This window comes from Hemicordylus capensis, chromosome 4 (assembly GCF_027244095.1).
Source record: "Hemicordylus capensis ecotype Gifberg chromosome 4, rHemCap1.1.pri, whole genome shotgun sequence".
In the NCBI taxonomy this organism is placed as follows: Eukaryota; Metazoa; Chordata; class Lepidosauria; order Squamata; family Cordylidae; genus Hemicordylus; species Hemicordylus capensis.
In genome coordinates this window covers 175397229-175424208 of record NC_069660.1, presented here as the reverse complement: position 1 = coordinate 175424208, position 26980 = coordinate 175397229, and the positions used below count along the sequence as shown (strand labels likewise).

Here is a 26980-nt window from a genome sequence, read left to right as displayed (position 1 = left end):
AAGCCCACAAGTAGGAGACGGAGACATTTTCTCTCCCCACTGTTGGTCCTCCACATAGTACCTTGGAACCTGGAGGTAGCATATAGCCATCAAGACCAGTAGCCATTGATAGACTTGTCTTCCATGAATTTGTCTAATCCCCTTTTAAAGTAATCTAACCTAGTGATTAGTGATATGTTTGTCTCGGATTCAGCACGTTTAAACTAACTTCTTGCAGATGTGATTCTATATGCTAGTTCCAAGTTGCTACCTTTGCATTATTGTCTTAGAGATTTATATTTACTAAGTCTTTCTCTAAATTGTAGAGGTCTAGTCTTATTCTATATGCTTTATTTATTGATGTAACGGCAGATAGAATTTTTAAGATTATTATTTTTAACTGTATTTTAAGGTTTCTCCCCCATTCTTTTTGTGTTATGTTATGCTTATGTTATATTTGATGTTTTTTGCTCTGTTTTAATGTTACATTATGTTTTATGTTATGACCAGTGGTTACAACAATAAACAAATTTACTTACTAGTGGCCATCACCACAGCTTGTGGCAACAGATCCCATAGATTAATTATGCTTTGTGTTAAGAAGTATCCACATCTGGATGGGACGTTGCCTGGGGAACTTCTATAAATGTTTGAGTTTCATAGAAGAAAGGCAGGATATACATTTAAAAAAAATAACAGTAAGTGGGAAATGTCACAAATTTTTAATTTTTATCTGTAGCTCTCAAAGCTGGGTGGTAGAGTGCTGACAGTGCTGGTGTAGAATGAATGCCACATTTTTGTGCACATGCAACCCTTGGGACCTTCATTCATTCATTCATTCATTCATTCATTCATTCATTCGATTTCTATACTGCCCTTCCAAAAAATGGCTGAGGGCAGTTTACATAGAGAAATAATAAATAAATAAGGTGGATCCCTGTCCCCAAAGGGCTCACAATCTAAAAAGAAACATCAGATAGGCACCAGCAACAGTCACTGGAAGTACTGTGCTGGGGTGAGTAGGGCCAGTTACTCTCCCCCTGCTCAACAAAGAGAATCACCACGTTAAAAAGATGCCTCTTGCCAAGTTAGCAGGGGTTCAGCCTCCACGGAGTCAGCGAGAAGGACTTCAGAGCATGGTGGAAGACTTGACCTCCTTCTCTCATGAGGAGATCCCGATGATGCGGAAGGTGACAGTGAGAGCCTTTGCACAGCCAGAAAAGAGCCAGAAATTAGGGTTGTCGGAGACACCAGGGGCACACCAGAATGCATTGAGTGTGCTCCTGGAGGATCTTTCCTATTAACATGGACAACAATGGGATGGGAGGAAAAGATAATAAAGCCTGCCCTGACAATGCAGTTGGAAAGCGTCTCCTATTGATCCCTTGCCAAGGCCCGCTATAGAGCAGAACATAGAGCACTTAATATTATCCACCATGGCAAATAAGTACACAGTGGGTGTAGCCCATGAGTCAAAGAGGTCTGACAAAACAGTGTCATTAACCTCCCACTCATGGAGGGTAGAGAAGGAGACGTCCCGACTAAGGGAGTCAGCAAGACTATTATCTTCTCCCTTGATATGGATGGCCATAGGCGTGATACCATAACGTAAGCACCAGTCCCAGAGTTGTAGGGCAAGGTTGTTCAGGGATCTAGATACGGTACGTCCTTGGTGGTTCAAGTAGGTAATGGCCATAGTGTTATCAATATACACCTGAACCACCTGACCTGGATGATGGTAAAAATGCCTTAAAGGCTAGGAAGACAGCCAGGAGCTCTAGAAAATTAATGTGGAGTTCCTGTTTCTGAGGGTTCCATAGGCCTTGAGAATTTAAAGTCCCACAGTGGACACCCTAACCCTGCATGGATGCATCAGTAGTGACCAATACCGTAGGGTTCAACATTTGAAAAGGAGTTCATTGTGTCAGGAAGTCCGGCCGAGACCATCACAAAATGTCTTGCAGGATATTATCTGGGACAACTAACCACTTGTTTTGGCTGTCCAGAGTCGGCTGGAAGGCAGACAGCAGCCAGAGCTGGAGCCTCCTCATCCTGAGGTGTGCGTTTTCCACTGTTGTACAAGAAACCATCAGGCCCAACAAGCACTGAATGTAACGAATTCGTTGCCTGGGGGCAGACTGGAAGGTGACCACCATGGAGGAAATGGCCTGTATGCGTTCTGCAGGTAAGTATGCACGTTTCTTGCCTGCATCCAGGACTGCCCCAATGTACTAGAGGGTACGCTGGGGAGTCAGGACCATTTTTTTCAGATTGACAGTGAGCCCCAGATCTGCCAGAAGAGAGAGAGTAAGTTGCAAGTTGAACAGTAGAGTCAATTTCTCTTTTGCTATAAAAAGCCAGTCATCCAGAAAGGATAATAATAATAATAATAATAATAATAATAATAATAATAATAATAATAATAATAATAATTCAATTTCTATTTTCGATTTCTAGAAGACTGACACACCTTGGACACGGAGGAAAGCAATGACAGCTGCCAAGAAGTGGCAGTGCTGTGGGCATATAAATATGTGGAAATAGGTGTCTTTTAAGTCTAAAGACACAAACCATTCCTCCTCCCACAGGAGTGGCAAAATTGACTGTAGGAAAATAATGGAATTTATAAGTTCGGACAAATTTGTTCAGTTCTTTCAAGTTCAGGATGGGGTGGAGCCCACTATCATGCTTGGGGACCTATAAGTATCTGGAATAGAACCCAACATGCACGGAGGAAGTTGGAACTGGTTCTGTGGCATCCTTCTGGAACAGAGCAGCTACCTCTTCTTCAAGGATAGGAGTTACATGGGTGTATTTTATGCCTGCATGGGTAGGAAGGGAGTCAAATTCGATAGCACAGCTGTCGCACACTATGCATAACACCCAGATGTCTGTTGTTATGCGACACTAATAGGTAGATAAGGGGCGAGACAGATGTCAGCTGAGGGAAGGGGTAGAGACACTTCCAGGTCCAAAGCATTAAAAGGACTGCTTTGGTTGCTCTTGGGATTTCACTTTCTGTTGACCCTTTGAACGCTGGTGGAATGGCTGCATGGAATATTGGCTAGATCTACTGCAGTAAGCACCTCTACCTTGGGAAGGTCGGGGTTAGTATCTTTGTTTATAGGAAGGCTGATACCTTTGATGATATGAAGATGACGACTGAGACTGAGCAAAGGTTTTGGCCGTAAAACACTGCTTTATTTTAGCTTTTCCATGGTATTGTCTGTATCTTTTGAGAACAATCTTTCCCCATCAAAGGGAATATTCTCTATTTTCTCTTTCATTCCTGGCTCCAGCATTGTAGGACGGAGCCAAGCATATCAGTGAGGAGCAATCAACCCAGCCAGCACTTTCGATTCAGTCTCAGTAAGATGTCTGGTGGTACTGAGCTGCTGCCTCATGAGGACCGCCAACTTTGAGAGGGTTGCTAGAAACCTGCCCTTGAAAGGTCAGGTAGAGAGGCTGCCTCTTCCTTCATGTTGTCCCATGAACCGACTTAAACAGGAAGGGGCAACAGGCTTCCTGAACTCGATATAGGTTCTCCAGTTTTTTGCAAGGTAATGTATCAGTCACTGGAGCCGACCAGGCAGTCTTAGCAGCTGCCACCAGGGATGGTAGCATTGGAAGAGCCATGGGGTGTGTCACAGAGGAGGTTGACAAATAACTATACTGTGACTGTAACTTCTGGTGTAGGAATTTCAAGGCCTAAGGCCCTAGCCGTCTCTTGGGCCTGGGCTCAATATGACTTGGTTTCTTCTGACAGGGAATCAGAAGGCCTACTGCCCACGTTTTCATTGGGCAAGGTTCCCAGATGAATCTCCAACACAGCCAACTCAGGATCAGAGGCATACGAAATTCCCCATCCGAGTCAAGATCCAAGGGAAGAGGGTCAGTAGGAGCCAGGAGTGAGGGAAGAGACAGAGACTCTGGTACCAATGGAGAGAATATTGGTTCAGGTAGTATTGGAGAAGTGGGAGACACTGGGCGAGCAAGTGCATGTGGAGGTTCAGGAGCTGGTATGACCGGCAGTATCAGGGTGGGCGGTGGAGCCCTCGGCATTGGAGTGTGGGGTTTCGAAAGCACTGGTGGAACAACGAGCTTCTTAAAAGGGTCCACAGGAAGAACATTCAGTGGATCAGGCAAAGTTCCCCTAAGGTGCATGGTCTTCCATAATTTATAGTCCTCAAAATCATAAGGAAGGGCCAGAGAACTATAAAGAGAGTGGGGACAAAAATGTTCACTCAGCCTAAAGTGTGGTGAGTCAAAAACCCCTGAAGAGCTATAATAATCCAGAGGATCACAGTGAGCACGCGAAGCAAAAAAATGAAAGCGCTCTCTAAAAGGTAATCCTGAGGGGCATTGTGGTGTTAAAGTGGACAACCGATCCGTTGGTGTCCTCAGATAGGAGAATCAGGTTCTTCAACATCAAGACCCTTCAAGAGAGAGTGAACCCCATAAAAGTAGAGTCTGAAGGAGTTGAGTTTGCAGAACCTACTAGACGTTCAAGTTCCTGGCACAACAAAATTTGGAGAGCTGGTGAATCCAAGCTGATGAACAATGTGATGGAGACTGGACTGGCGTTGTTGTATGGGAGATCACTATTGGTGATGATGGAGTAGAACGGACAGGAGAAAGTCCAAATGTAAGTTTGGAGAGTTTGGAGCCTGTATCGTCATTGATGGTGCCAATGGTGCCGGGGACGAAAGATTAGTTGGTGTAGAAGAAGTTTGTGTCACCAATGCTGGTGCCGCTGAATGCCTCGGAGCTGAGGATGTTTCTTTCGACGTCGGTATAGTCGACGTTGAGTGCATTGGTGCTGGAGGTCAAGGTCCTATCGACGTTGAGGGAGCCAAACTCAAAGGTCTCGACGTCAACGAGGTGGGTGCCACAGGTCAAGGTGAAATGGATGCAGCAGGCTGCACCATCGCCGGAGAAGGCGTTTTTGCTGGCACTAGGGTGGAAACTTTCAGCACCAATCCCAATGCCAAGGCAGATGCAAACATGGCTGATGATCCCGAGGAGCTGATGACCCCGAGGAGCCATGCTTCTCCTTTCTCCTGTGGGGCTCAGTAGATACCGAACGGTCACCATCATGTTTGCACCCTCTCTCTATAGGCTTCTTAAAAGAGTCAGTCAATGTTGAGAGCATGGATGTTGAGGGTGCAGGTTCCGAGACTGATGCCAAGGGCACCAACCTACTAGACGCCGCGGCTTGTGGTGGTGAAAGCAGGCTTGGTCTTGGCATTCCTGGTTGGAGTATATTCTCATACAAGGACGCTTTTAATCAAAGTTCACTACTCAGTCGTGTTTTCTTTTTAAAGGAGAGACACACTTTACAAGTGCTTGTGTTGTGGGAGTCCCCCAAACAAATCAGGCAGTCAGAATGTCCATCTGAGATGGCATAGTGCCTTTACAAGCTGAGCAATGCTTGAAACTTTTAGGGGCAGACATAGCTCAATCCAAAACAGTCCTTGGTCAACCAAAAATCAAAGAGAAAACGCCAAAACAGAGGGGAGTTGTAAGCCAGGTCCAGTAACAGTCTGAGTCAGAATACCAAATTAGAAAACAGTCCAGAATGATAAGAGAAGAGTAGTCAGAAAAACAATCCAAGTCAAAGCCAAATATCAAGTGAAAGAACAATCTTTAAATCTCTTATAGGAAACCGAGGGAAAACAGGAGCAGATTCTCCCCAAGGCAGTGTGAGCAGTGGATGAGAGGGAACTGAAGAGGGAGGCACTCTACTGCTGGAGCTATAGGCCCCCTTTCAAGGCTCCGATATCACTACGCCTTAAAGGGACAGTGAGTGCCTAAATGGAGCTAAAGATTCTTCCGTGGCTTACTGCACAGGCGCAGAAGACCCAGTTGTGAGTGACCATGGAGCCCTACAGAGATCCACAGGCTAGGATGATTTGATTTATGCTTTCAAAGATTCGAATTTAAAACTAATTCATACCCATTTTAATGTTGACATTAGGATATATATCAATATTATAATACTATTCTGTGGAAGACTGCTGCAAAGGATACTTTGCAGACCCAGTTGTGAGTGACCATGGAGACCTACAGAGATCCATAGGCTAGGATGATTTGATTTATGCTTTCAAAGATTCGAATTTAAAACTAATTCATACCCATTTTAACGTTGACATTAGGATATATATCAATATTATACTACTATTCTGTGGAAGACTGCTGCAAAGGATACTTTGTTAGTGCCTATCTTTCGCCATTGGTTATACCTAACATTTATCATGCATACCATTCATTGTAACTGTGATTTCACAACAAGGCAAGACAGAACATGCCCTATTTATCACTGTCCCAACACTGATCTTCTCCACTTGCTCTAAATGATGCAAGGAGACAATGCCTGAATGATGCTGCTCCAGTAACACTGAACACACAGCAAACCACTGCATTGTTTTGCCTCGGTATTATTTTCCCTCAGTATGGAAAAAACAGTGAGGGGGGAAAGGACACATATTTCAGCCAATTCATGTGGCAAAAGGCAGATAGCATAAAACAATAACAATTACTAAAACATTCATTACATGTTAGCCCTGTGATCAGCAAGTAAGCACTAACTATTTAATTAGTCAACTAATTAGTGGCAGGCAACATGGAAGGCTCCTGACATTCTCAGACAAATGTAAAGATAAAAAGCCTAATTAAACAGCAAGCATTATGCTAGCTACTGCCAAACAGGACAGCTGTGCAGGATATTGTATAATACTGGGCTGCCAGATAACAGGACTTGTAGCTGTTCCGTCACAAGTAGGGCTTTTGAAGCATACCATTTCTAAGCCATTTTTAGACCACTTAACAGGTCCAAAGGAAGGGAAAAGGGGGAAACCACTAATTTTAAATGGGAAATAAGGCATTAAAAATGCAATAGCAAGGCAACACTGTTCACTGTGGATGGACCATGTTCCCCTACAGTAAACTTAGAAGTTCATTCTTAGAGGCCTAGTCCTTTCCTGATCATGAGTTTCATGGTTATTGGTGGTGGGGAGAAAGCTGACAATTTAAATATGCATATGTCAGTCACAGCTGATGGCACTGCAATTATATGTTGTCAGTTAAACAAACATACATTTCATTTCATTTCATTTCTTTATTTCTTTACTTGCCACATTTGTATACTGCCCAAAACTTGCATCTCTTGCATTTTGAATTTGGGAACAAAAATGAAAGTTTTAATAAACTCAAAATGTGAACACGGTTCCTTTTCCTGGAACCATGGTGCATCACCTTCATGAACATACAGATACATCTTGAGCAAGCTAAACAATGCTGCAACTCTGAGCACTATAGCCTTGAAACTACAAGCCCTGAGTCTTCAGGGCTGCAGAGGCCATAACAGTAATGGGACATTGTAAGGTAGTCTTCCTTCTATAATCAAAGTAGCATGAAAGGAAAAAAGAAAATATGGTTTAAAGAAAAGCCCCTTGCTTGATCTATTAAGAATATTCTTTGATGATGATGCTGATGATGATGATGATGCTCATCCTTCTGCCTACTCTACAGAAGAAAAATACGCATTCGTGAAAAATCTAAGAAGGTATTCAACTGCATGTGCATTATTAAGGAATAGTCTTTAGCCTGTTTCCATGTTCAGCTAGTAAGATGATATGCTACTCTAGCCTGCACAGATTTCTGCCACACATGGATTTGCCAAAAACCATCGAATGGTTAACATCACAACAAAAATTTAAAAGGTACAAGCTTATATCTTCCAAGCAGAAAGTTTTTTTTTAAAAAAAACATTTCAGGTTTACGTATTTTCAAAACTCCAATCACAGTAATTGGCATGCCTGAAAATGAATTATATTGTCTGCTCCAGTGTTAACAGCTGATGTAAAATAATTAGGCAGGAAGAATAATGAGGAGAAAGCCACTTCCTTTTTAAAGATTAGAAGGTTTTAAATTGATTCTATTTTTATCATGTCTCTTCTGCAAGAAGATCAAGAAGAAATGGGTAGTCTTAAAACAACTTTGTGTTAATATTTTAAGTCATAGGAACATAGGAAGCTGCCTTATAACAACACAAGTCAGACCTTTGGCCAACCTAGCTCAGTATTGTCTACACAGACTGGCAGCAGCTTCTCCAAGGTTGCAGGCAGGAGTCTCTCTCAGCCCTATCTTGGAGATGCCAGGGAGGGAACTTGGAACCTTCTGCATGCAAGCATGCAGTTGTTCTCCCAGAGTGGCCCCATCCCCTATCTTACAGAACAAACACATGTAGTCTCCCATTCAAATGCAAGCCAGGGTGGACCCTGCTTAGCAAAGGGGTGATTCATGCTTGCTACCACAAAACCTGGGGTGGGGGGAAAGCTAGCAATCCAATACCCCCCCTCCCTGGGAGTACACCCCACTGAATCCAATGGGAACTGGCTCAATCTGCTCCCCCCTCCCCCCGCCGAACACCCATGGCTACAGTGTAATATGCTCTTGGTAACATTGTGTTAGATCTATAAATGCATGTGAATGGCATCTTCTGCTCATGGAAGACTGTTCTACACTCGGTGCTAGTGCGTTGTGTTAGAAAAGTGAAGCTAAATTCAAAGATGTTCTGCTTGCACAAGAGATTGCAAAAGCATAAGAACTATTGTGAAATCCAGCTAGTTTAACACTGTGCAAACTCTTCTGCTAGTGTAGGAGCATTTGCACAGCCACCCAGTGGCTGCTTTCAAGGCCAGCCTGTCTATATAGCCGACCTAGGCAGTCACCTAGGGCATGAAGTTCTAAGGGGCACAGGCAGGGCTGGCTCAAAGCTCAAGGTGCCATAGGCAAAACCTGCCCGGACACCTCCCACTGCCCCTGTCACTCCTGGCCACAGCCTCCACCATGGTTAAAAGCTGCAGAGGTGGTGGGCAGTACGGTGCATGACTAAAAGTGAACTGTGAAGTGTGACCTTGTATGGGTGGCAACAATCCCTATTCCTTGCCTTCCAAATTCCTTTTTCTCCAACCTTTTCTACAACACTTATTTTTTATATTGGCAAACACAACTGAATACATAGTAGCATGACTATATGTAAATATACATATGACCTTCATATAAGTAATGCCCAGGGGCGTACCTATGATAGGGCAAGGGGAGACAGTTGTCTGGGGGCCCACACCCACTGCCTTGAGGGACCCCCAGATGCAAATCACATGACTGACTCCCACAGCTGCGCACCCACCTGGGCTTCCTTCAGTTGTATCCATCCTCCAAAACTGATGTGAGTGTTAAGACCTGGAGCTACCAGAACAGCATGTCTTTCTCTAGTACCATTACATGATTTGCATCATCCACAATTTACAAAGCAGCCTAATTTGAGCTGAGCTTCAGTGAGGGGGGGCCCATTTTAAAATCTTGTCTCTGGGCCCACTCCAACCTTGCTACACCCCTGGTAATGCCTCATGTAATAAGCCTACATAATATAGTAGCTTTTGTTTTAAATTTTTAATCAGATTTGTTTAATATTTTTTCCACGTAATATTTTAATTGTGTCTTTTCCCCCATCTTACGTTTAAATTTTTTGCTGTAAACCGCCTTGGGATTGCTTTAATGAAAGGTGGTATATAAATTTAACAATCAATCAATCAATCAATCAATCAATCAATAGATTTGAGACATTAAACAAAATTGAATGATATAATAATGCTTGCACTTTCTGAAAAGTATGTATAGCTAAAACCACAAAATATATAGCAGATATACAAAGCGTAGCTTTTTGTTCTCTGGTTCCTTTTCAGCTTTTGTTCTGATTTTATTCATAATTGGGCAGCTCTGACTTGGCATTTTAATACTACTTGGCATTTTAATAGCTTTATACTGACCTTTAGCAAAAATACATATGAAAAGCGATTTAAAAATAATCATTTAAAAAGTGAACAAAGGGAAAGTGAAATAGGAAAGGGTGACAATAAAATAGTTCCCCAAAATGGAAACATTTCCCACTCTGATTTAGGGACACCGCGTGTATCTGAGTGCTACCACTGCACATGGGATCCAATTATAAGGGGACTGCTCATAAAATGTGTGACGAAAGTGAAGAGGAAGAAAAATTGTGACAAACAGAAAGATGGGGCATGGTAATGGGGCAAAATGAGAAACGGGGTTCTGGTTTTGTCTTTAAAAAGCCTAAAAAGGCCTCACCCTGGTATCTCAGGTGGAGGCCATGGCCAGGAGTGCTTTCTATCAACTTCGGCTGATTCGAAAGCTGCGCCCATTCCTCAAAGAGGATGACCTCAAAACAGTGGTAACCTCAAAACAGCTGGTAACCTCCCGGCTTGACTACTGCAATGCGCTCTACGTGGGGCTGCCTTTGTACGTAGTCCGGAAACTTCAGTTAGTTCAGAATATGGCAGCCAGGTTGGTCTCTGGGGCAACCCGGAGAGACCATATGATGCCTGTTTTGAAACAGTTACACTGGCTGCCAATATGTTTCCGGGCAAAATACAAAGTGCTGGTTATTACCTTTAAAGCCCTGAAAGGCTTGGGTCCGAGATATCTTAGAGAGCGCCTTCTTCGGTCTGATCCCCACCGCATGTTAAGGTCATCTGGGGAGGTCCGTCTCCAGTTGCCACTGGCTCGTTTGGTGGCGACTCAGAGACGGGCCTTCTCTGTAGCTGCTCCTGGGCTGTGGAATGCACTCCCTAAGAACTAAGATAATTCATAATCTTAGTTCTTTAATGACTTTCAAGAGAGCCCTTAAAACTCATCTGTTTGGCCTGGCCTTTCAGGGTTTTTAATTAGTTTTAATTGTTTTAATGTTAACCTGGTTTTCAGGGTTTAAATTGTTTTGATAGTTTAATTGTTTTTTTAAAATGTTTTTAAATTGGTGTTTATATTTGTATTTCTGTTTTAATTGTTTTTAATGATCTCTGTTTTTTAATTGTAAACCACCCTGAGCCAGCTTGGAAGGGCGGTATAAAAACCGAACAAACAAACAAACAAACAAACAAACAAACAAATAGTGCAATCACACATGACAGGGCAGCCACACTTGCCCTTCATATATCTGCCCCATCCAAATCTAAAGTTGTGAGCAGTTATTTAATTTGTACCTTTTCCCATCCCCAGCTACTCTGTGGACACTTTCTTGCTATCCATCTCTAATACCAGAAATGAACTCACTGCGAAGAAACAGGTCTGAAGCAACAAACTATAGGGAGGTAAGGTGTGTGTGTGGGGGGGGGGCAGAGGCGTAACTAGGGAAAACGGTGCCCGGGGCAAGCACTGAAATGGCACCCCCCCACGTGCCCCCCCGCCACTCCCCCCAACATACTACATTATACTTAGGTTTTTCCTCACAAGCGCCCACCGCTGCCGCCAAGCCAGGCCACTGACTGGCTGCCAGGCGCCAGCAAAGCAATGGGGGGGGGTGCAGGCAGTGCGGAAGGGACCGCTCGTGGGGAAGGGGGCACCGATGTGCTCCCTTGACTGCTGCAGCGCTGCTGCACTGAGCAGGAAACATTTGTATTAACAAAAAATTTAATTTTTTTTTTAAAAAAATTGGTCATGGCGGCGCCCCCCATGTGACCAGAAAAGATGGCGCCCGGGGCACGTGCCCCCCCTGCCCCCCCTATAGTTACGCCTCTGGGGGGGGGCTGCAGCTCCCCCTTCATCTTCATGCACATTTTGTTGTGAATATTAGACCCCTGTTATCCACTTTATATGTTAACAAGATAGATATGTGAACAAATAACTGTGGCTGTCTTTATAACATTTAGTCAGGCCCATACAAACTAAAATAGTAGAGGTTATTTTATTTCCTCAGGCTTTTGTCCAAATAACATCACAACCCTCTGCTAATTTTGCTCTCTTTGTGTGTTTTGTCGTGCTGGTTTTGGTTTTGTTTGGTCTGCTTTTTTTGGCTTATTATTGCATTATAATATTTCTTAAACTCTTGCAAGTCGCCTTGATCACATACATTGGAAAAGTGGTGTAAGCATATTTTAAATAAATATTTTAAAAGTGGCCCTCAGAGTGAGGGACTCGCTTTTGATTTGAGATGGAGCTCCACAGATGTATCCTCATTCCATGCACTGTCCACCACACCTCATGAGGCAGACATGTTTGCCTAGGATACAGTGGTGCTTCACCGGTGTTTCAGACTAAACAGACTAAAAATGGTGAATATGCACTTCTTAAAACAGCCATGTACATATGTCTGGGATTCCTGTCAGTGGGGCACCATCAAAAAATGGAGGGAGGACAAAAGGGGCAAAGTGCATATCTGAGTGGGTGAGCTGTCTAAATAAGGTTTCTGAAATAGAAATGGGAGGGCAAGTGGGGGGCAACTACTTTCCCAAGGGGCACTTGCCCTCACATCTGGAGCCACTCTTGGGTTCCCTAATGCATATGCATAGATATTTAAAGTTGAGTGTATTTACTTGTTTATTTAGAAAGTAACCACACTCTCCAAGTTTGGGGTTGGAAATATGATGTTTCAGTGTTTCCCTTTTTGCCTAGGGAGTCAATTCCAGAAGGTGGTGCAGGAAGCCTACTCTTCACCTCCATGGCATTGATGCTATGGGGTTCCCTCAGGGTTCTATCTTGTCCCTCACGCTCTTCAACAACTCCACAAAGCTGCTGGAAGAGGTCATCTGAGGATATGGGCTGCTGTGTCATCCCTATACTGATGACATGAAACTCTACCTCTTTTGTATGTCTGACCAGGTGATGTGGTGAAAGTACTGAATTTGTGTCTGGACTGGTAATGGGTTGGATGGTCAATAAACTAAAGCTCAGTACCAATAAAATGGAGATACTGGGGTTCACCTGCTCAGGATGGTGGTATTCAATCTGTTCTGGATGGGACTGCACTCCCTCTAGAAGTGGAGGTTAGGAATTTGGGAGTGCTCCTAGATCCGGGTTTGTTATTAGAGGGCCAAGTGTCCTTGGTGGCATCATGTAATGCCTGCCATCAGTTAAATCTTCTCCTGGAGAGAGACATCTTGTCACAATTAACCATGGGCTTCTAGAATTGACGACTGAATGTGCTAAGTGCAGGGCTTTCTTTGAAGACTGTTAAGAAATGGAATTTCCTACAAACTGCAGCTGCTAGGATACTAACTGGGACTGGATAATGGAAATATTTCTCACCAGTATTTTAAGAGCTCACTGGTCCATTTCCAAGCACAATTCAAAGTGCAGGTATTGATCTTTAAACTTAAAGCCAAATATGGCTTCGGACCTGGGCAGTGGCGTAGCCAGCAGAAGGGAGGTCCATGTCCCTCCCACTGACAGTCACCTGGCAGCCCCCGTGAAGTCACACGGAAGGTGGTGTGGCCCAATAGCTGGAGGGCCCACCCCAGCCCTCCTGATCACATTTCCATCCAGCGTTTGCAGCTGAATGCATTTATTTCCTTCTCTCTCTCTCATTGGAAGGAGAGAAAGGGAAATAAATGCAGCCAGCCATCAAACATGGGCTGGAAAAGAGCTCGGGAGAGCTCAAACGGGCTCACTGGAGGCCAGGCCACACCTCCTTTGTGCATGACAGCATGCATAAGGAGGGCACTGGTGGCCCTTTTCATTGACAAGCCCAGGTTCTTTGAACCCTACTGCACAATGGTGGCTTTGCCCCTGAACGTGGGTACCCAAACAAACAATTGCTCCCCAATCAATCTATCTGTGCAATGAGATTGTCTTCAGCAGCTCTTCTCCAGATGCTCCCACCATCTGGGGTAAAGTGGATAGCAACCTTTTTAGCTGTGATGCCCTATTTGTGGAATTCCATCCCCAAAGAGGCTTGCCCTATGCCTACAATCCTATCCTTTTGATGCCAGACAATCAAAAGATTGGAGAGGAGAGCTGATCTTGTGGTAGCAAGCATGACTTGTCCCCTTAGCTAAGCAGGGTCTGCCCTGGTTGCATATGAATGGGAGACTTGATGTGTGAGCACTGTAAGATATTCCCCTTAAGGGGTGGAGCCGCTCTGGGAAGAGCATCTAGGTTCCAAGTTCCTTCCCTGGCATCTCCAAGATAGGGCTGAGAGCTTCCTGCCTGCAACCTTGGAGAAGTCGCTGCCAGTCTGTATAGACAATACTGAGCTAGATGGACCTATGGTCTGACTCAGTATATGGCAGCTTCCTATATCTATATGATCCTAAAAGGATGGCATATTCTCCCAGGTCTTTGAAGGTATTAATCATGTTTCTTTGAACATTGTTATGGTGACTGATTTATGTTTTTACTGCCATGAGAAACTAGTTGAATGGTAGCATATAAATAATTTAATAAACCAGATTAAATTAAAAATTAGATGAAGTACAAGAATCAAAACAAGACACAGGGCCATGCTCTTAAGCTTACAAGTGCAAAGACTAATCACACAAAGGACAGGAACAGAGAGAAAAGGTAGAGGAGAGGGATCTATTTGAGAATGCCAGGATGAAGAGGTGAGCGAGGCTTTTAAATGTCAGAAAGATCTTGCTGGTTTTCCGGAGGAGCTGCAACCTCTCAGCAGCCCCAGTCTGGTAACTGGGACTCTCATCTCAATAGCCACAGGGCACCTTTCCTACAAGTAAGGGGGAAGCAAGTACTCTGCAGTTCTTGGTCCTCTGGCCTATGTTCCCTGCAATGAGCACGTGGGGCCATGCTAATCTTCCCCTTATTCTTCCCCTTAAGAGTCATCAGGACAATGACTCTTCATCATTGTCCTGATGGAAGGAGGAGGCTTTCCATGATTCATGTGGACATTGCAGGAAACACCAGTGCACCTGAAACAAACGTGTTTGGCACATTCAGCATGGAGCCAGCCAGAGTTGTCTTCAGTACTGGAGAGAAGAGGAGATGGGGACAGGAGTCTTTATCTGAGCACACCAAAGTTCCCAGAGCTTCAACAAATCAGAAAAACTGATAGGCCCTTCCACTGTAGAATAAGGTAGAGAAAAAAACAAACGTACCAAAATGCAAGCGTTTCCAGGAAGGAGATTCCAACGTTAGATGCCCCAACAACTACAATTCTAGCATTGACGGACACCTTGGGCTCCAGAGACAATTTCCGATTAAAGTGATTCAGTGCATATTTTGCCTGTAAAAGAATTTTTTTTAAAGCAGCCATCAAAATATTGAGAATGATTTAACATATTTCTAATAATATTACAAATGCAAGTATAACACAAACCACAGGCCAACCTTGTGGTTTGGCTTGTGGCAACAAGTGATAGAGCCTTCCCTCTAGTGGTGGCTATATTATGGAGGCTTCTATGGTACCCACACTGCAATTGTTTGACAAGACCTTTCTATTCCACCAGGGATTTGAACTGGATTGATAGTTGGACAATCTGGTATTTTTGTCATTTTCTCACAGCTGCTTCTGCTGTCTGTTTTCCTGTTACTGTTCTGTTATTCTTGCTGTGATATGTTTATTCATTTGCTGTGTTTTAACTGCAAGCCACTTTGATGGTCAAAACTGGGTGGGAAAGTGGCCTATAAATGCTATAGATAAATAATAAGTTCACTAAAATGGGTCTCAACCACCCATTGAAAGCTTCAACTTTTAATCTAAGGGATGGAGCACACTGCACTCTCTATGGGGTTGTCACCAAGTTCCTTACAAGTGTATGAATGGTGAAATGGACTAAACAGCTTGAAACTTCACTCCTAAGGGAAAAGGGGAAAGATAGGGCAGAGCAGAATAAGCATGACTGAAAACATTGCATTATTTTTTCTGCTTTTTAATAGATGGTTTCATGCAGATATATGAATATAAACATATACTTCTCTTCCTGTACTACAAAGAAAACTATGAAAGTTCTTAAAAAGGGCCCTGGGCATGAAGTGAGGGAAGCATGTTCTCACAGTCACTATCTAATAGGTACCTACACTGATCAGACATATATATCTATAGCAGCCGTGCTAGTTGTGCTAATGGAAGCTATTTGCGGCTTTTCTTGAAAGCTCTACAAAGTCCTACAAAACTGGTTTGACCAGAGACCATGGCAACAGAGAAAAAAATGAACATATGTACTGCTGAATTGAAGACCTTTCAGTCTCCAAGTCTCTGAACAATTATAATCCATACACGCCTAAAAGACACCACTTCAAGAAGTTGCAGAATCCTGCCCAGATTTAAATAGAGTACATAAGAGTGGTAGAGCAAATAGTTCCAGTTGTCAAAGAGCTTATGAATTCTTTGCCAGGGGTGTTGAACATTCATTTTCATTAGCCAACATCCTGACTAATGGTGCATTCATGCTTCTAGCAAAAGCATGTGCATAGAGCTAGCCCCTGAGCTTCCAAAGCAAGGGTGCTCTTGCACAAGAGTGCCAGGGGCGTAACTATAAGAGGGCAAGGGGAGACAGTTGTCTGGGGGCCCACTGCCTTGGGGGCCCCCCAGAGGCGTCACATGACTGACCCCCCAGCTGTGCACCCGCCCGAGCTGCCTTCAGTTGTATTTATCATCCGAAGTTGATGTGAGTGTTAAGACCTGGAGCTATCAGAACAGCATGTCTTTCTCTAGTACCATTAAATGACTTGCATCGTCCACAATTTACAAAACCTTTAAAAAAATAATTTAGGATGCTGTTCTATTGTGGCACATAGGAGATATATGTATATGTGTGTATATATCTATTATATTAATTCTCCTGGGTGTGCCTTGGAATGTGTGTCCCAGAGCCCAGCTGATTGGCTGGGCGGAGGACGTGCCTGATTGGCTGAGGTGCACCCAGGAGGATTGGTTGCGAGGCAGCGGCCCGGCCATGGAGGCAAGGCCCAGGAGGGGGGAAAGAAAGGGGGGGCAGAAGTGGCACTGGGGAGGAGAGGTGGCTGGTCCCAGAAGCAGAGACTGGGGCAGAAGGAGGGGGAGAGGTAACCGCCAGCACCAAAGAGCACACAGATGCTCTGTGAGGGGTCGGCTAGTCTATATATCTATATCTATAAATTTTTACTCTGCTTTTTTTGTTACCACTATTCAGCCTCATTTAAGATTTCTTCACTTCATGAGCTGCGCTTCAGTGAGGGGGAGGCATTTTAAAATCTTGTCTCTGGGCCCACTCCAACCTTGCAATGCCACTGAAGAGCGCAATGATTTTTACCACTCTCCCCTTGCTCCAGAAGTGCTTTTTAACAGTGGAAACACTTACCTGAGAGCCATGCAGCCCAAAGGTGTGTTTTTGTGGGTCAAAGAGTATTTCTAGAGGAAAGCAAAGATCATGGCACTCTTGTGAAAGAACACCCTTATTTTGGAAGTGCGGGAGCTAGCACCACACACCTGCATGTGTCAGAAACACATGTGCACTGTTAGTAAGGATGTTAAGCATTGCTTATTCATTATATCAATGTGAGCATCTAAACATTATTGCATATATACCATCTCAACACTTTGTATTTCTGCAAGATTTTGACTTAATGCTATAAGCCAGGGGGACCTTTGCTAATGCTAAGCTTTATGCAGTTGCAAGTCCCTGCCTGCAACAGAGCAGCACAACTAGTATATTGGCTTTGGCAAGTGGTGTGTTTGCACCCAGACCAACAAAGACACGCAACACGTAGTATGGGGTTGTATATGGGCCACAACTTTATTGTTCACACAGAAAATAACGGGAGGATTGGCGCTCAACACACCCCTTGCAGTGTGGAAGCTTACTATTCACTGGTCCCAGAGAATTTCCTATGAAGAACGGGCGAAACATCTTGACTCCGGCCAGCATCATCCCTGTGGTGACTGCTGCCATCTTAGCAGACCTTTGTCAAAGCTGCCTGCCTGGATCTCACCCCCTTCAAGCTGTGAAGGCCCTTTAAAGAGGGTGAAACCCTGCAGGAAGGAGTTACTCCAGGGCCAGTGCTCCTTGAGCCGTGAAGCCTCTTAGGACTGCCAAGGACGACTCCTGAGTCCTGATGTCAAAGGCTTGCTTTAAGGTGCTCACCAAAACTGTACTGTCCCATCTTACCGGACTGCACCTGCCACTGTGACTGTGTAAGGAACTCGCCTGCTAACTAACTAAGGGTAACAGTGAGAGGTAGGCGGAACCCCCCTCCCCAGCAACTGCTAATCTGCGGGGGGGGGATTCCTACGCAGCCCCCGGCAAAGAGCGACCAGTAAAGACCTTCACTGCACCCAGGGACGGGAGGGCGTGTCTTTGCAGGCAGTCTGGGACAAAGCAGCTGCGCACCGGAAATACCAGTGCAAGTGGCTGCATTCTGCCCTACTGCGATTAAAAAGAGAGAGATAAACTAACACTAGCTCAAAGTCTGCCTAGAAGTCCGCCTAGATGTTATAAGGGATAGAAGCAGCTACTGTGTAGTAAGGGAGAGAGTCTGCACATGTTCAAAAGGCACTTTATTCCTGCTCAAGAGGTTTCCAGCAGGCTCAGGGACCTCCTCAAATGAAGCCCTTCGTTTACCCTTAAAAAGAGTCCTGCCAGTGTGATATAGCACTAAAGTAAAGTAAAGTGTGCCATTAAGTCGGTGTCGACTCCTGGCGCCCACAGAGCCCTGTGGTTGTCTTTGGTAGAATACAGGAGGGGTTTAGCATTGCCATCTCCCGCAAAGTATGAGATGATGCCTTTCAGCATCTTCCTATATCGCTGCTGCCTGATATAGGTGTTTCCTATAGTCTGGGAACAATACCAGTGGGGATTCGAACCAGCAACCTCTGGCTTGCTAGTCAAGTCATTTCCCCGCTGTGCCGCATCATACAGCCTTTACAATGCTTTACAGGGAGTCATTTGTTGCTTTTTGCAGGCCAAGGCCAATCCCCCTGCATTCTCCAATTGCTTTCTAGCACTGCTATAGCCCAAGGGGCAGAGAAGATGATCTGTTTGCTACGACTGGCTTAATAGCTTAGCTCTGCAATCAGATCAAACAACTCGCAACAGTTTGGATTTGCAAGCAGTCAATCAACTTGCAAGAGCCTTTTGGATGAGCCATACCATTAGAATCCTTTGCACGTAAACAAAAGATCAGGGGCAGGTTTGCTAATGAGGCGACTGCCTCCGGTGGTGTCTGCACCTTGGGGCAGTGAGTAGAGTTGTCTCACCTCACGGGCACTGCCTCACTTACCTGCTGCCCACTGCCTTCTCAGTGTGTCATCTCACCCTTTTCCCTTCTCTTGCTGCTCACCAGCTTCTGGACATACGGGGATGGGATTTCTCTTTTCTTTTGCTGCTCACCAGTGTCTGGGTGTACATGGTTGGGATTTTAAAATCCTATCCCCACACACTCAGAAGCCACACCAGAAGGGAGAAGGGGTTGGAGGTGGCCCAGCTGATCCAGCCCCTTGACGCTCGCGTCTTCATCAGGGGGGCACAGCCAGTGTAAGGGCTGTGGCTGGTGGCAGCACCTCAGGAGGTACCAGCATTTAAGCTAGCACTGGGTGAGAGTCACACACCACCACCAGCTGACTGTTCCGTGTTTCTGTTCTGTTCATGTTACATGACAGCAAGCCCAGAGAAATATCAAATTAAAATTAAAGCTTGCATTTTAAAAAGTACACAACTGGCTAACTCCCCCCGCCCCACACACCCATTGCCTCTCCAAACACCTTACAATTTCTTTGATCTTAATGAGATGGGATATCAGGAAAGCTTTGCTGGCACTTTTCCTGACAAAACACTTAATTATGTTAGTCTATACACATTTTCGATGCCAGAGACTACCTTATTCACATGTGCACTAGAGAAAGAAAACAGCACCATTCAGAAGTATCAGGCAATCTTGTTTTTGTAAAGTTCTGTATTTTCATTAACTAGAAGCAATCTAAATGATCAGAACTAGAGGGGGACGTCTTTAGTTTAATTTTTCTGTGCCAGTAATAGTCAACAAGGTAGTAATTTAACATGTCAGTTACAATGGGACATAAAACCCACGCTGCTGTAGCTCAATGAAATAGGGACATTTGGAGAAAAACTTTACGTATCCCATGGAAATTTGAAATGCAGAATGAAGAGCACCTTTCACACATTACCATTGCTGTGGGCAACAGCAATGTTACATCAGTATTTCCTGCAGGAAACAGTCCAGAGCAGATATCATATGTGTATCCGTCTCAACACCCATGTATATTCCTAGATGCAAACACATGCATGTGAGCCATCCACATTTTGCATATTTGCTGTGGTGAATGCCAGTATAACACTGGCGTTGTTCACAGAAAAAAACAGTGTATGGACCTCTCCTGCATTTGAAACTGGATTTAGCTGCTGACTTACTCCACTGGCCTCACTAAAAATTTCTTGGAAGTACAGAATCTAAATAGACAAAATATATTCCTATAGATAGCAATGTGCACTCTAAAGAATTCTTCTTCCTTTACTCCCCATCCCAATACTTGATATATGGTCTTCCTCTGATAATTTTTTGCAGTGCAATAATGACATCCAGTGGCCAATGTCAGTTAAGAGTAATTTGAGTTGTAGTATTTCTAAAAATGCCCTCAGCACATTCTTAGATTTCTGCTTAAACCTTATGCTCAATAGGTAGTATTCAAACTAAGTTAGTCAAACTAAGTTCTATTGATCTAGTTCTATATTATGCTTTATATAAAAAGCAGGTTTCTCCAGTGATTTACAGAAACGGGTCAAGATAACTCTGGGGAGCACCCAGACTAGTAGTAGTTAGTCATGACTAACCACATTGAGCTCAGTGAGACAAGACTGACTACCAAGTCCCATTAATTTCAATGGCTGACATTCAAAGCAATATTCTGAGGACAAAGCAGGAACCACATCTTTGTAACTGGAGGCGGTTCTTAATGCAGCTAGAGGCTTTCTGAGGAGTCATGACAAAATGTATAGGGAGGAGGGAGCAATTTTCACAGATCAAACTGGCCTTCAGAAATATGTCCCTGAGGGCTGTGTGACCCTCAGGGACATATTTCTGGAAGGCACAGATCATTTCTGGAGGCTGGGGAGTTTAGCAAATAAAAGCACCCCTCCTTCCCCATGTGTGCTTGCCCCACTGTCTGGACAGTCTCTGGCTGTGAGGAAGCAGCCTCTCACATCCTCTGTACATACCTCTGGACTGCCTTTCCACCAAATGAAAGCAAGCTGGGAACCAAGGAGATTAACATTGTTGCCAGGAGAGGTACAAAGTCCTTCCAAATTTTTCCTGATGTGTGTGTCACATTTAGGCCAGAAGACACACATAATGTGAAACCGGAGTTTGCCAAACCTGCGGTTAACTTTTGTAACCATAAATCGCATCACAGACATTCATCCAACTCTCCGATTTCAGGCAGGGGAGCCCCTCCCTCTTCCTTGTCTGCCAAGGCTTTATCCCAGCAAGCTCCGTAGCGCTAGTGTCACCAGACTGTGGGTAAGGCATCAGCATGTCAGCAGGGCAGCAGTCATCACCCAAAGGGGAATTTGCCACTCCATGTGTCCAGGCAGTCCTGGGTGGGCAGACCAGGGAAACACTGGGACAGGGAATAGATCCTTACTCTCTTTCAAATTTCTTAGGTTTGGACCTGCGTTGTGGCATATGCAAATCAGCTGCCACAGTGTATCAGTGCCGCAAAGGGGAACCCTGATTATCAGTGACCCCAGGAGAATGGGGTTGCCATTGCAGGCAAAAATAAAGATGGATATGTTCCAATGGGTGGCCAAACTGGCAGAGGACCTGCTTGGACTGTTTATTCACGGCAGTCACCAGGACAGGGAGAGTTGCTGGGATACTTGTCGCCACAGTTTGTTTGTGCTGAGCAACTAGGCTGGGAGGCAACTGCTATATGGCCCGCATGCATGTATCCATGGTCTAACACTCTCATGAGAGAGCGATCCATGGGAGAAGGGCTGTCATTGCACATTATTAGCAATTCTGCCTGATCCCCTGGTCTCCCCAGATGGTTCTTCTCATGAGTTGTGAATGGGTAACCCCATGGCCTTCCACTATCATGAGAGAACAATAACCTTGGAAGCAGCATTCATCATCATCACAGAGGAGGAATCACCACTGTCACTTGTGGTAGCAAGAATGACTTGTCCCCTTTGCTAAGCAGGGTCTGCCCTGATTGCATATGAATGGGAGACTATATGTGAGCACTGTAAGATGTTCCCCTTAAGGAATGGAGCAGCTCTGGGAAGAGCATCATGCAGAAGGTTCTAAGTTCCCTCCCTGGCACCTCCAAGAAAGAGCTGAAAGAGATTCTTGCCTGCAACCTTGGAGAAGCCGCTGCTAGTCTGTGTAGACAATACTGAGCTAGATGAACCAATGGTCTGACTCGGTATATGGCAGCTTCCCATGTTCCTATGCTGCCCCTGCTAGACAGTTCTTCTTATGAATAAGCCTAGTTAACCCAAGGGGAAGGGGATGAGCACATGTTAACCCAAGGGGAAGAGGCTGGGCCTTCCTTCCCCAACTTTATTGTACAAAAAATAGAACAGAGCCATTCAAGAATTCCTCGGTGGGGCTTTCTTTTAAACCCAACCCTGGGTATCAATGCCCTGCCATATGTTATCTTTCCAGCAATGTAACTGGGCTGCCCAGTTTATGGTGCCCCCATGACTGCATGTGATTGTGAACATACTTCTTAATCAATTCATTTTTAGGAAGCAAAACACGTAGTGCCTGTCTTGCCATCCCATCCCTTTTCTCTCCTAATTGCCCAGAGGGAGGAAGAAGAGACATGGTGGAAAGTGGGTATCTCCCCCATGTGACTTTTCCATTTGACAGGCTTGGAAGCTTGGGATGTGGCAGCATCTCTATTGCCAGGCAATGGCCTGAGTAGCTTGGAGACAAGGGGCAGGGTAAGTACTCAGAGAGGTGGCCATTGAGAAGTGTGGCAGGCATGGAGCAGACGCGTTCCTGGGTAGCTCTGGGCTGCCCTCTCTATGATTTCAGGTTCGAGAAACAGTATGAAACCGTAGTTATGGTGGCATCTGTGTTCAGATGTAATGTTGCTGCCTCCAAACTCAGGTTGGAGTGGTGAAACTCGCTACAAACCAAAGGTTCAAACTGGAGTTTGGAGAGGGAAACAACAACTTGATTTTGTAATGAGATCATGGTTTGATGCATTCAGCCGTACAGGAATTCCAACCTCTGCCCCCTTTAACTGCAGTTTCGCATTACATGCTAATGGGGCCAGAGTGTGAGACCCTGCCTACTCCTAATCAGTTTGATGAATGAATTAAAAATAGGTATACCCTGTCTCTCTAGAGTCTGCAGAGGCTTAAAACATTAATTCAATGTAACAGTTCATTACAGGAGGTCGTGTACCCCACTTCCATTATGTGTGTGCCAAGGGGTTTTTTTTTAGGATCAATGTGAAAAGATTCTATTTCTATAGTTTTCAGCCCTCACTCCCATTTATTTATTTATTACATTTTTATACCGCTCAAAACTTTCGTTTCTGGGTGGTTTACAATTAAAATAATTTAAAACATCAAATCACTTAACAATTAAAATCATTAAAAACATTAAAAAATTTAAAACATTTAAAACCCAGTATTAATTTTTTTTTAAAAAAAGAACCATAGACCTAATTAAAAGCCAGGGTGAATAAAGGCATCTTCAGTGCATTTTTAAAAGTTGCCAGAGATGGTGAGGCTCTTATCTCAACAGGGAGCATGTTCCAAAGCTCTGGGGCAGCAGCAGAGAAGGCCCGTCCCCGAGTAGCCATCATACAGGCCAGTGGCAACTGCAGATGGACCTCTCCTGATTATCTCAATGGGCGGTAGGGTTCATAACGAAGAAGAAATTCTCTTAAATACCTAGGGCCCAAGCCATTTAGGGCTTTATAGGTTATAAAAAGCACCTTGTATTTTGCCCGGAAACTTATCAGCAGCCAGTGTAGATATTTCAATACAGGAGTAATATGGTCTCTCCTAGATGACCCAGAGACCAACCCGGTTGCTACATTCTGAACCAGCTGTAGTTTCCGGACTACACACAAGGGCAGCCCCACATAGAGCGTGTTACAGTAATCCAGTCTGGAGGTTACCAGCAGATGTACCACTGTTTTGAGGTCATCTATTTCAAGAAATGGATGCAGCTGGCATATCAGCTGAAGCTGATAGAAGGCACTTCTGGCCACTGCCTCACCCTGGGACACCAAGGAGAGACTTGGATCCAGAAGCACCCCTAGACTGCCTACCTGTTCCTTCTGGGGAAATGTGACCCCATCCAGAACAGGGAGATCAAAATCGTCTCTCGAGTTCTGACCCCGCACAATGAGTACCTCCGTCTTATCTGGATTCAGTCTCAGTTTGTTATCCCTCATCTAGCACATTACTGCCTCCAGGCAGGCATTTAGGGAGGTGATGCCCTCTCCTAATGATGCTGACATGGAGAAATAGATTTGGGTGTCAGCATACTGATAGCACCCTGCACCAAATCTCCTGATGATCTCTCCCAGTGGTTTCATGTAGATGTTAAACAACATCGGAGACAATACGAAGCCCTGAGAGACACCATACAAAAGTTCAGATTTTGAAGAACAACAGTCCCCAAGGGACACTATCTGGAATCTGCCCGAGAAGTAGGAGCGAAACCACCACAAAGCAGTGCCTCCCACTCCCAACCCCCTCAGATGCTCCAGAAGGATACTATAGTTGACAGTATCGAAAGTTGCTGAGAGTTCCAACAGGACCAACAGAGTCACACTTCCTCTGTCAATTCCCAGTTGGAGATCATCCATCAGGCTGACCAAGGCAGTCTCCACCCACAAGGCAGTCTTCACATTATGCTGATGAACAGAATATGCAGCAGTACATTTCCTAACCACATTCTATATTTTAGGGCACCTGTATCCAGGCTGACTTTTAAAATGAATGCATCATTCACACAAAAAGTACATGTGCACAGACACTTGTATGTTGGTACAATGCAATGTCTGAATAGGACTTGTATTCAACTATTTCCTAACACCAAATAATATAGCTATTCCAATAGCACAATACCAAGCTCTAGGGAGTTAAAAAAAGGCAGATGGGGTCGACTGTGCTGCTTTTTAAAAAAAAAATATATATATATCAGGATAGATTACTACATATGTTCCCAGACATCAGGTATCACACTTGATTAATCAACAATAAATGTCACCTTGTTTATTTTGCCTCATTATTGAATAAAACAGTAATAATTAACAATATGCAATACTGCAAGATCTGTTATCATTGATTGCAGAGAGTGAGCCTTGTGTTGAATTGAGCCTAGAGCCACCTGTCAAATTGCTTCCACCTGGGAGGGCAGTGTTCCTTCTTACTTTTCAGTATTTCCCAGATGCTGACAACACAAGCATTTCTGATGTGAAATGGAGGGATTGTTTTTGCATGTGGTTAGTCAATTTGATCAAGAATAATTCACTTCACTTCCATTAAAAATGTGTACACAGTACTTAAAGAAACATGCATATCATTTCACATATTCATCAGTGTACCACACAATATATATTGTATGCATCAGTACAGCTAACATCTCTGGTATTAACTCATTTCTTTCTCTAATTAGTGTTATTTATATCAGAAACAAGGGTATTATCAGTGCTCCATTTTATTATAGGCCTGATCCATATTAACTTGACCGAATAAATTTATCTTATCTATTAACTTTTGGGCTTGCTTTTTAAGGATAAACAATGAAACTCAAATTTCAGAATGAGTCTTGCTCCTAAAAGTGCTTTTGTGAAATTAATGGGAGAATGACAAAAGCACAGTAACTCATGACAATGAACTTGCACAGAAAGATTTCCTAGTGGAATGTGCCTTAAGAAAATAATGGGATAATTATTAATGGGATAATAATGGGAAAATAAAGATATAAGTTGCAAATGCAAAATGAGAAGAGGCAGAAATATTCAGTGTCTGCTTTGTTAAGGAGCTGTACTAACATTATGCCTAGCACATGGATACTGATTACAATGGCATCCCTGTGGAGACCTCCCTGCCATCATGTCTAAGGATACTCATGTAACACATCCTCTTCTTGTGCGTTTTCCTGTCCGCTCCAACAGAAAACAGACCCAGAGCAGGGATTCTTATGACAGAATACTTTGTTGTGCTCTGTGCACTCTCAGAAATAATGGCAGGGAGGACGGGTTTTCCGTGACATCTCCATGGAAGGCATAGTGGACAGAGTGTTGAACTTTGGACGGGAAGATCTGGGAACAAATCTCCACTCAGCCACAAAGCACACTGAGGTTAGCCATTGTCTCTCAGCTTAACCTACTACACAAGGCTGTTGTGAGCATAAAAGAGGGAAAATGTCATACACGCTGCCTTGAGCTCCTTGGAGAAAGGCAGAGATGAAAATGTAATAAATAAAATAAATACATGTTGCTCCAAGCTGTAGAACTACATTAATATGAGCAATAAGGGAGTGTGTGTGAATGTGTGAAGTGGAGGAGAGGCGAGCTGGTCTTGTGATGGCAAGCATGAATTGTCTCCTTTGCTAAGCAGAGTCACCCTAGTGTGCATTTGGATGAGCGACTATATGTGCTTACCATCTCCTGTGAGATATTCTCCTTAGGGGATTGAGCTGTAGTTCAGTGGTAAAGCATCTGCTTGCATGTAGAATGCCCCAGGTTCACTCCCTGGCATCTCCAGGTAGGGCTGGGGAAGACTCCTTCCTGAAACATTGGAGAGCTGCTGCCAGTCAGTGTAGACAATATTCAGCTAGATGGATGGATGGTCTGACTCAGTACAAGGCAGCTTCTAATGTTTCTGTTTTATGTGTGGACATGTCCATTATGGATTGAGTGAATTATTGTAAGGTTTATTCTTGAATCAAATATTATGGGATTCATTCCATCTAATTTCCTTTCAAATATTCGCTTGTGGAATCAAATTCAAGATGAATGTATACATATGGTGCTATCAATATAGAAATAGCAATATATTTATGTATTATTTAAATACCAATTTATGTTTTCAGAATAAATTTTATGTGGAACAGCCATATCAAAGACCAATCATCTGCTAATTCTGTTTCTATACTATCCCTCTGAGATTCTACACTTCCGAATATGCCTGTTGGATCCTGCCAAATGTTATTAAGGTCACCTTCCATTTTACCGTAGAGACATGAAAAACAGGCTGCACTTCAGATATGGCAGAAGTACAAA

General features: G+C 44.0%; 1 protein-coding gene across 8 annotated transcripts in view; it reads right to left on the bottom strand.

Moving 5' to 3' along the window:
• The window catches only part of CFAP61 (cilia and flagella associated protein 61), a 230732-nt gene that overhangs the window by 81365 nt on the left and 122387 nt on the right, over positions 1–26980 (bottom strand). For 7 of the 8 annotated variants that reach the window (XR_008306425.1, XM_053247246.1, XM_053247242.1 and 4 more), the window contains one exon: positions 14883–15010. The exons of the other annotated variant lie outside the window; for it this stretch is intronic. Coding sequence is in view for 6 of the 7 variants with exons in the window: in XM_053247246.1 (XP_053103221.1) it covers positions 14883–15010 (128 nt within the window). In the remaining variant the exon portion in view is untranslated. The remainder of the gene's footprint in view (positions 1–14882; positions 15011–26980) is intronic. 8 annotated transcript variants of the gene reach the window in all.